This window comes from Limulus polyphemus, unplaced genomic scaffold (assembly GCF_000517525.1).
Source record: "Limulus polyphemus unplaced genomic scaffold, Limulus_polyphemus-2.1.2 Scaffold3227, whole genome shotgun sequence".
Taxonomy (NCBI): Eukaryota; Metazoa; Arthropoda; class Merostomata; order Xiphosura; family Limulidae; genus Limulus; species Limulus polyphemus.
Genome location: NW_013668837.1, coordinates 90,892 through 102,623, shown reverse-complemented (window position 1 = coordinate 102,623; position 11,732 = coordinate 90,892). Strand labels below are relative to the sequence as shown.

The window sequence follows — 11,732 nt, the reverse complement described above, 5'->3', positions numbered from 1 at the left end:
AATAATGCATAATTTCATTTGATAAACACGTTTAGATTGAATGGTAATTTATAATCAGTCACAAGAACATCGAATCTGAATCACTTGAAAAAACACGGGGGTGCTTAACTTTTTTCCAGGTGTATAGTTTGGCTATTTTTTGTAGAATGACTAATATAGTCATAATTTCACCCTTCCATAACTAGTATAGAACATATCTTTATCCAGGTATATTCATGTAATATTTTTATAAATGTTCATTCAGTTTTTGCATGTAGTTATGACATTCTCATTAACCAGATGTTAACATATGCCAATACTTTTACTCAGATAAAGGCTGCATAAGTCAGTCTCCTGCTCTTGATTTTCTTGTACTAGATTTTTTCTTATCAACACCAGCAGTCAGACAACCCGGCCAGTTTATCTAAAAAAAAACAGTGTTTATATGCAATACGTAATATTTATGTGCTTGTTTTCCTTTATTGTCCATGTTCCATTTATTCTTTGCCTAACAGTACCAAACTTGTGTTTTGCAGGAGTTTTCAGCTTTTTTTGTTGGACATTGATGAACCTGAATAACACATTTCTTGATTGACTTTTTTTACATGTTATATCTTGTTTGAAATATTAATTTCTACTATTGATAAAATACATATTGTGTTCTAATTTGTTGAAATTATCTTCTCTACTTTCTACAAATTCATTTCTATATTTATGTATATACTTATAACATTCAGACTTTCATCTATGTCCTTCTATAACATTCTCTTTTTCAGCTATTATTGAACAGGCCAGTTAATTTGCTTGTAAATAGTTTTATACATATTCAGAATCTTTAATCACTTCTAGTAAATTTTCATTGCTAAATAATAAAAATGCAGAAAAAGTGTATTAATTGTTCGTAAAGAAATAGGTAAAAATTAAAAATTTCTTATAACAAATTGTTTCTCAAACAATTGATAACAATGTTTTGCAGAAGAAAAAACAGCAGAAAAGAAAGAACTGATGACTACATTGTTTGCATGAGAAAACGACTCAGAACTCTTAAAAACCAAAAACTCAAAGCCAGCCCTTATCATTCAAATACTTATCAAGATTTTCCTTAAATGCCCTTATCATTCAAATACTTATCAAGATTTTTCCTTAAATGCCCTTATCATTCAAATACTTATCAAGATTTTCCTTGAATGCCCTTATCATTCAAATACTTATCAAGATTTTTCTTAAATGCCCTTATCATTCAAATACTTATCAAGATTTTTCTTAAATGCCCTTATCATTCAAATACTTATCAAGATTTTCCTTAAATTAACTACATCCACCACATCCAAAGGCAATCCATTCAAGAGGCAAAACACCCTGTTAGAAAATAAAGCTGTCTTAGCTGAAAATTACTTCTTTCCTGCCAAAATTTATATATCCCTAGCATTAACATTTTCACCATTAAATATGAACAAAAATATGATGAATCAACACTATTAGTTCCATTAACAATCTTAAACACCTCAATCAGATCTCCTCTAACTCTTCTTATTCCAAGAGAAAAGAACCCTTTCTAACAATTCAATGTCCCTTCTGAGGTTAGAAGCCCATAATTGAACACAATACTCCAAATTGCCTAACCAGTGACCTTTACAATGACCTATTTAGACTTGTATTCAGTATTTATGTAGATACAATCTAAAATCCTATTTGCCCTACCACTATAGGTAACAGCATATTCCTTGAATGGCTTAACAGACTGATCAACAAGAACACCAAGATTTATTTTCTTCCATAGCAATTTTAAGGTTATTTCAATCCAAAACGTTCTCATTACTTTTTAAGAAGTCTACTTCTGAATATGTTCTTTAAAAAATTATTACAGTTTTGTTATTTGAAAACATTAATGAAACTCTGACTGGTCACTTCTTTGTAGCATTTTGCTACTTATAGTATAATAAAAGAAATATTGGTATTGCAGTTAGAAAATGCCCACAACCATCACCCCCTAAAGATGGAAGTGTATCTTCTAATGGCATAACTTATGGTTCTGTGATCAGCTATTCTTGTGTAAAAGGATTTTCACTGAATGGATTAAAGGAAAGAAGGTGTTTGGAAGATGGAACGTGGAGTGGTGAAGAACCTTTTTGTATTGGTATGTCTTTTTTAAATATATTTTGAGCTTATTTCAATTCCCATGAGAAATACACAATGAATATTTAAACAGTTAAAAATGAGGAGTGGAACAAAGAAAAAAGGTTTAACTCAATACTTTGACTTATGCCTCTCTCAAAGGCTGATTGTCTAGTGGTGCCATATTGTCTTTATGGTAACGTGATTTCTGACCTCTAGTCTGCACTTAAACACATTAATTCACAAAAGTACATTTCAGTTTTGTTTCTCTTATTGTTTTTAGCTATTCTTTGATTTGTTTATGAACTAAAGTTAATTTAACAATTACTGAAACACTATATGTCAATTTTTATACTTCTTTAATATGCTTACAAAATTACGAGTCTGTTCAAATAGCTTTATAACAAATAATTTTTTTATCAATTTATGATGATAAATAGATAAATCTAAAACAAGTTTTTAAAGAAGACTAGCTTGCTGGTTTGCCAGTTGTTCTGAATAATGAGCAGGTTAATTCAATATAAAATTATAATTAATAATGTATATGGTATGAAAATAAATAAATAATATAGTGTTGAATAATCCCTACCCTAATTCTGATTTATAGGGACTTAGATAATAACAATTGAGGAATAATTACACTTTAACAACTTAAACCTGTTCATACTGTAACAGTTACTCCCAATCAATATGATAATATAAATAGCTTCTCAACCACTACTATGTCTGTCTTATCTTAGCACATCTGATGAGCCCTAGTGTTCAGCAAAATACCTTATTGGTACTGGATATAGCAGATATAGTGTGGTTGACATGTTATTGTACTCTCTTCTTTACTTTCACTTAGAAGTTCTTATTAACAATTAATGATTGCTTTTATAAAAAACGTTTTGGAGTGCTTATGTGTGCTGTATGTTACAAAGCTTAAATAAAGTTTTAAAATAAAACTCTGATTGTGCATTGTGTAAATTTGATACATTTGACAATATAGTTTGCCATCATTAAATGTCTCTGCAGTAATGTGACTTGAATCATCTGATCATATCAACTATACCTTTATTACATGTACAAATGGGCAGACTAGACTATAAAATTTTACTTGGAAAAAAACTAGATAGGGCCCACAAGTTTGTCATCAAAACTACATATTTTTCCAAGAGGGCCCAATAGGTTTTTCTCGGTGTCTCATTAGGCCAGTCTGCATCTGTATACAAACATAAATGTATATTGAACATTTTATGTTGTTGTAATATATCTTATTACTATATGCCCTTCACTGTAAGGTAGTGGTTCCCAAACTTTTTTCACCAAACGACACCCTAACCCACAGACCTTGATTTGCACAACACCCCTACTGCCACATGCAATTTTTTTTTCTAGATTTTTTTTTATGTTCTTAATTATTCTTCATTTTGTGCAACACTTGCAACATCCATAGCTATTTGCCATAACACACAGTTTGCTATATTACACCACCTTCCCTGGCAAACATTTATCACCAGCTACTTTATGAATAACAAATAGTTTTGCCAATATCTTAGTTTTAAGGTTTGTGTTTAAATATGGATGGATGTAAATAATGTTATTTTTAACAGATATTTTTATTATTAATTAAGACACTTTATAAGATTAAATATAAATCTGTATCTTAAAAAAAATATTATTTTGCTGTGACATTAGAGGTCTGGTTTTGAAAAGGATATTAATGTGCTAGTTATGATTGTTTGATTTGCTATATTTCCATTAAAATGTTGTAAAATCTTCTCAAGGTCCTTGTATTACCAATTAGTGTTCCTTTTTTTCTTACTTTACAAGTGTAAAAATATAAGAAAGTGTGAACAGAACATGGATTTTTTCTTAGCTTCCAACTGTGAAAATTAAAGTAGACAGATGTGAGCACAATCTACATCTGTACAATATTAATTTTCAACAGTAATAGTAATAAAACATCCATTTATGATTTTGAATAGCAAATATTTTCCACTATTTTTGTCAGCTACACATTTGAAACATGCATGCATGTATTTAAAAGTTCTCTGAATTTTGGTAAGGACAACATCATTCCAATTTCTTACATCCTTTAACATTAATCTATATGAGTGATGGTACTGTAAGATCTAGTTTATAATGATGTTGATACTGTTCATCAGTAACAGCTACAGTACTTCTTATTATGACTTATATAACTGTTAAATACCATATATAACTGAAAAATTTTACAGTTTAAATATTTTTTCACTGCAACAAAGTAGACAGGTGTGAATGAAAATTATACTAATATAACATTTGTTTTCAAAAATGTTAAAGAAAGTTATTCTAAGGTAAGAACTTGCATCAATAGGAAACATCAGCCAGTTATAAGGTGATAGAAGGCTACTTGTTCACCAAAGTCTCCCTTCATCCACTAAAATGTATCTCACTAAAAACATTTACATTTTTCTAAGTTCTAATTTGGAACATGCTAAATCTAATCAAGGATATGTTCTAAATTCTGTCCAAGATGTTAGTTTATGTTTCTTAGGTTATTTGTATCATACTTTTACTTGTATATAGAGGATTATTTTATGACTGTCATGTGGAGCAGGGTTACTTAGGGGTTATTGTGATCCAGCTTTTTAGTTGGTTAGATGCAGCAAGAAGGTTAATGGTGACTGAAATTTTGATGCTTTTTAAGCAGAACCATTTCTGTCTTAAGAGAGCTGAGACTTTTTTGATTCCTACTTTCTACTGGATATGTGCATTTTATCTCTAGCATATATTCAAGCAAAATTTATTTTAGATTACGTTTTACTAAATACACTATTTATATATCTAGCTTTATTAGTTTAATAAAGGAATCCATTTCTTTCAACTTTGTAATAACACAGTATTCCAACCACTTCATGATTAGTCATTTGATAATAAAGCATTTTTTTTCTAATTGAAAATCCATCATTGTATTTTGCTTCTTTCATTCAACCACTACAAATCACTATAGTTGTCCTTCCAAATACTCCTAGTAACTCAGTTGAAAAAGCATTGATCTCAGAACACTATTTTGAGCTGAGAGTTCTTTTAACATGGCTGTTTCAGATTGTTACAAGTTTATAACTATAAGCAAAAAGTATTTTTAGTGAAAAGGCATATAGATTATTTTTCTGGATAGAAACATGTGCATTATATATATTAAAATATATTCTTGGCAATAGAAGTAATTCCTGGATCATAAAAAAAACACAATAATATTGAAGACACAACAAGATTCTAGAAATATTTTGGCATAAGTTAGACTGGTGTTTTTTTTTATGTTTCTTCACTTTAAAGCTGTAGAACTTGGAGATGTTATGAGTTTTCAGAAATCTGGTATTGAACATTATTATTCAGTGAACTTTGATCCAGTGTTTACGGTTCCTTATAAACATGATACATGCTGTCATCACACCACATTGAATAAACTCAAGTTAGGTTAACTTCCTTCTTGAAAGACCAATAGCAAAGAATTTATATGTAGCCCAATTTAACATTTGATTCACACTTGTCACTGAATTATACTCCTTATCAATAACACTGAACAAGGGCAAATCCCCCCCCCCCCACAAACAAAACAAAAAGACAAGACTAGGCTTCTTATAAACTGGTAGTTACATATATGGTGCTTTTAGTTCTTTTTCATTCATGGTGGTGAACCTACATTTAGAAGAATATGTAGCATTGATGCTACTAATTTATTCTTCTGAATTATTCAGTAACGTCCAATCTATCATTCAATTCACCACTGCTAAAATCAGACAGCACGTAGACTCCATAATGTTATACAACTGACTTCTTAACTACTTCACTTGTTAAAATAGAAAATTTATGTTGAATATTTTGTCAATATTTTGTTTTGTTAGAGAAAAAATAAGGAATACTTCATAAAATTGTATTTTAGAATTAATATACTACAGTTACTAAAAGAAAGGTTTAAAAATGAAAAGAATATAGATGATATATTCCATTTTATATTCAGTTTATTTGATAAAAAGATTTATGTCACTCCATATTTAGTGATAGTTAATAATAAATTATCATGAACCACGGTAATGGCATAATAGGGATCGTCCATTTGTTCTTTATTATTATTATTTAATTATTGTTCCACCAGCTTACATTAAAAATGGCTGTGAGTATCATAATAAAACCTTGGCACTATTTCTAAATGCATCAATATGACTACCTACCAAATAACATCTGTATAACCATTGACACCCAATCATTTTAATGTAGTCTGTGGTCTGAGCCTCAGAACCTACTACATGCATATGTATATAGCTGGGTGCAAGCTGTGGATTTAATGTAATGTTTATATGGAAGGCATGATATATACCATAGAAATTAGTAACTTGTTGTTGCAATTGTATTGATGTTGCATATCATTTGTTTATGTATAGGATTCCTGCATATCTGGACATGATACTACTAGCAAGATCATAATTTTTTTTTTACCACTTCATGATAGATTTAGGCCATGTTACACAAATATCTAAAACTTAACACAAATGTCTGAAATGTTATACAAACATCTAGGGCTATCTCCCACAAAAGAAATCTTTAAGCTACATAGTTTAAAAGAGAGCACCAAGCTCAGTTTCCAGCATCAGATTGGCAATCACAGTGATGTCTGATGGCAAGTGTTGAAATGTCAAATTATAGCCAGCACTGCATGATTGCAAATCTTATAAATACTGCAGACAGAGTAGTTATCCTTGAAGCTAGCTATAAGGAGTGGCAAGAATCATGCAAGCAGGAGATGGCATTTTTAGGCAAAAGTGAAGCAGAAATTTTGTAGCTACATATTTTATTTAGAAAATATTTAGTTTCAAATAAAGTATGCAGCAGTGATGGCCCACCAGAGCTTAGGGGCATCATAGTGGAAGAGGGTCGTAGAAATGTCATGACCGGAACTCCATCAGAAATGAAGGGGAAAGACATATTAATATAATCAATTCATAATTGTTAATTAACATGTTTTCGACCTTGTAGAGTGTGCAGAATATCAATCTAAGAGGAAGAAGGGGGAATTATGACAACTATAAGAAATATTAAAACTGCTTATTTGTATACATATGCCATTATGTAATGACACGTTAGCTTATATTTGCATTGAATATATACATATGCATCTATACAACTTGAAAGATTCACATGGCTATCTATATATACAGCTTTACAATTATAAAAACCTAAAAGCCTGCATGTATATATATATATAGAAATGTATACTAGGTAATATGCATTGCATGTATAAAACTCATGGAGTTACAAAATCCAGTCCATGCACCATTCCAGTATAGTTCAGTAGTCCCTCCAATCCAGTGTTTACAGACTCCTCATGTAGCTACAAGGTATAAATATAGTAGCTATATATATATTTTACAAGCATATAGATAACATGTAGTATGTAGATCACCATGCACCATAGTAATCATACACGTAGTACCACTATCTACAATAACATTGTGGTAATGATATCAGGAGCAATTGCCATCCAATCTGTATGAAGCCAATCTAAAGATTGTCATTGTTTCTCAAGAGAGCATGATACACCACCTACGTATTTCGTTAAACTGAACTGTTTCAAATAGGACTGTATTACTATTATATTCATTTATGTCCAGGATTGACATAAAAAAGAACTAAAGAAACAAGATTATTAAAAATTGTTAATTTAAAAAGGGGGAATAGGGATGCAGAAACAAGATAGCTAGCTTAAAGTCAAAGTGCAATTGCTAAAAAGGTAAATAAACAAGCTTAAGGTTTGAGACGTATTGATGACATTATTTCCTCAAGCTACAAATCCCTGTTTTGATTCTCCTAAATATTAAAGATTCTAGACATGGTTCCCCCTTTTTAAATCAACAATTTTTAATAATCTTGTAAATTTACAGACAAATCCAATCACCTTAATATATAATGTTATGTGTGAACAGTAATATATCAGTAATTATGAAGTTTTCTATCCTAGAGCAAGCTTGTGAAAGGCCTGAAAAACCTGTTGGTGGAAGAATGGTTCTTCCATCTGAGAAGATAACTATTGGTACCCTAGCAATATTTGCATGTGATGAGGGAACTACAATGATAGGATCTAAAGTACTGAAGTGTGTGGAAGAAGGAATCTGGACCTTTGATCCACCAAAGTGTTTAAGTAAGTTATTTTTCTACATTCCATCAACCAAAAATAAAGAAATCATTTGAGAAGTTAAGAAGCACCACTAAAGACTCTTTCAACCTAGTACCACACATCGATCCGTGGTACTTATAAAAAAACAAACTGTTTATTCATTAATAAGTAAAATGCTTCATCATTGGCTTATGTACATTTAACATGAATAACAGAAAATGACACTGAAAATTTAGGCCCATGTTTCTATTTTCATCTATTAAAGTTGTGCTTAGAAATCATGGTTTAGGTATAAAAATTTGCTACTCCTTCGTAAAAACATCTCTATTATAATGTAAATAAACAGTATTATGTATTTGTTTATGTATCATTAATGAGTTAATTAAGTATAACTTTATAATTTTTTCAAAGGTCTGTGATATATTTATATAAATTGTTAAAAAGAATGGAATTGAGCTCACAAAATCTGTCGTGTTGATGCAGGGGTAATTTTGTATTTATTTGTGTTATGATCTTTAAGTTTCTTAGTTTAATAGATTATTGATATTTGTTTGTCTTACTGCTTCTAATATCTAATAACAAGTAACTTTCAAGCTCGACTGAACTTTAGGATAAACTGAAAACTATGTATTCCAACCAAGAAACACACTCAAGACATATATATTGTAAAATTTCATTTTATTTATGCTTCCATAGGTCAGCAGTCATGTATATCCAGAATTCTCTGTTATTAGCCTTTCTGTTAATGTTTAAATATGTTTTAGATCTTGACCATTCATTGATATAATCTGTCCATATCCATTTTGGCCTTCTTCTCACCTATTTCCTTAGATCTGGCTCTCAGCTATATATAAAATGTATTATGAATTGAACCCTTCATCAGACATTATTTTAGTTTTTAAAATTGCTGTTAAAAACAATGTTTCTTTCTAATACTTCTTTATTGTGTGCTTATCTTTTCAAATGATTTTGAGCATTCTACTGTAGGTGTGTGTGTGTTTAAGATTATTAGCTTATTTTAATAGTATGAATTACACTGTTAAAAGAGCACTTTCTGTAATTAATGAAATTGCAAAAAATAATTAATTTCATTTATATAAATTTGTTACCTTAAGTATCCTGTTAATTCTTGTGTTATTATTTATGTAATCTGATGTATATTACTTCTAATTGGTGCTATTTTAACATTGTTTAGGGCACTGTCAGTTCCTACCTCTAGCTAATGGTAACTTTAGAACTAAACGCCAATATGGTGGATATTATCATGGTTGGAATCCTTACCCTAATGAAGTAAGTTTTCTTTCTTTTGATATCCTTATTGAAAAGTTGATCTATGGATAATTTTTACATAGTGTGCATATATACTTTGTTTACAGTGTTGTTTAATTAGAAGATATGTGACACTCTTTGGATGATTCAGGAGCCCTGTTGACCTGAAAGGAAGAGTGTTGGTGTTTTATGCCTCACACTCGAATGCCCTTGGATGAAGATATTGTTGGTATGGCAAACTTCACTCAAGTGAGCACAAAATGGAATTCAACATTTGGCAGAATTAAAAAATTTTGACCAATAGAGAAGAACCAGTGCCATGCTAACATCTGCTCAGCATTAATTTCTTGATGTGTACAGTGGCATGTCACTCTTGCTACAACTAATATGGGGGAATGAGGGGAAGCATGGTACATTTCTGTTGTCTAAATGTTCAGGGAATGAAAACTTAGATTGTTTTCTTAAGCTATTTTGACAGGTTGCTACATGAAAATTCTTGACCCAGGAACAAATTATACTGCATCTGCTGCTTGTTATGGATGGTCTAGCACTCAACATCATCAAATATCTGGAGCCTGAGCAATTCTGCATATAGAGAAGCCATTGTTGGTTCAATCTGGTAGAAAATAACTACATTTTTCAGGCAGAATTTAAGCCTCATACATTCATTGAGACTTGGCTACATACATGAATAACCTGCAATGCTTACATTGTAAAGTGTACAATAGCAGCAGCTGACAAACGGGATATTTTGGTCGGTAAGTTAGTGGAATGATTCTATTGCAACAGAGTTTTAAGTAGTAACTTCAACCAAGTTATTGAAATGAAAGAAACCTCAGTGGTTGCTGTAATTGCTCTTCCCAAAGCACAATTCATCAGTATGTTGACTCCATAATATCACTTTTTCTTCAATTATAAATGTGCTCTGTGCTGGGCTTTTTGTTTTGGTAATCACTTCTCAGTGATACTCACTCACTTCTATTGAAAGTTTAGTTGCTTTTTTTTTATAATTTCAGTTTGATTTGTATATATTGAGTTATAGTTTATGAATATTTATTTCAATTTCACCCATCATAATACATTAGTTCTAATTCTAGTCAAATCGACTAGCCATCTATGGCCTGTTTTTTCAAGAAGATAAGAGTATATTTTTCTTTGTTTCTTATCTCTTCCATTCCACTTAAAACAAATCCTTAACACTTGTCCTTCCTTCCAAGTACTAGGTTTTCAGACTTCTTATTATCATTTTTAATAACTTGTGCTCAAATCAAGTCATCCATACAGTAGTGCAGGACTAGCTACTAATTAATTATAATGTAGTTAATTTAATACACTGTATGCAATATTACAAAAGAGAATATTACATTAATTGCAATTCATTGATTAGCCAGCTAAAAATACCAATGTTATCATTATTTTTATGTACTTAGTTTATTAGTTTTATCCAATATCCATTTTTTATTTTCCCAAATAAATGTTATTTCTGTCTGCTATAAACTTAATTCATATTTCTGTTTATTCACTTTTACTAAAAAGGCTGCACATGTGAAAATCAGCATCAAGGCTGAGCCTGAGATCAGGTCATGCAGATCCATGGACTTGAGCTTATGTGGAATTTTTAATCGGTGCTTTGACTAAATTTTATAATAAAAAGATGATTCAACCACCTTAGCACTTTTTGTTTTTCAAAAATCTTTGTACAGTTTTTCTTATTGTTTTTTTGCTGACAGGATGAAGAGGATACACAAAAACATCATGGGGAGAAATCTTTTGTTCATTGCAATAGTAATTATGAATTTCGAGGTTTGAGACGTATATCAAGTGGCCATGAAGTAACTTGCAATGATGGACAGTGGGATCCTGAGCCTAGATGTATTCCAGGTAATAAGTATTCACTTAAAAGTGCATGTGATAATTTCTAATATATTAATTGATATACTTTTTTACAAATCAGGGCTGGCTTTAGTGGGAGGTCAGACCCTCCCCCAAACTAATGCCATCCATTAATCTAACTTTAGATGAAACTTAGATTTGACCCCGTTATATGTCTCATCTGATGAATTAATTGTTTTCATTATGTTGACAGTATAATACCTGAAATTTGGCAAAAATGAGAGGATTCTTTTCTTTCATATTTATGTTAGAAGTATTTCTTGTTGAGATAAGCAAAAGTGAGAAAAGTTTTGGAATTAAAACCACATTAATCCTGGAATATTAATGATTCAGGGGT

General features: G+C 30.6%; 1 protein-coding gene across 1 annotated transcript in view; it reads left to right on the top strand.

Moving 5' to 3' along the window:
* LOC106468935 (sushi, von Willebrand factor type A, EGF and pentraxin domain-containing protein 1-like) overlaps positions 1 to 11,732 on the top strand; it is a 107,605-nt gene that overhangs the window by 27,758 nt on the left and 68,115 nt on the right. Inside the window, exons 3-6 of the mRNA XM_013929388.2 lie at positions 1,943 to 2,116; positions 8,078 to 8,257; positions 9,429 to 9,523; positions 11,233 to 11,383. Of these exons, the coding sequence (XP_013784842.1) occupies positions 1,943 to 2,116; positions 8,078 to 8,257; positions 9,429 to 9,523; positions 11,233 to 11,383 (600 nt within the window). The remainder of the gene's footprint in view (positions 1 to 1,942; positions 2,117 to 8,077; positions 8,258 to 9,428; positions 9,524 to 11,232; positions 11,384 to 11,732) is intronic.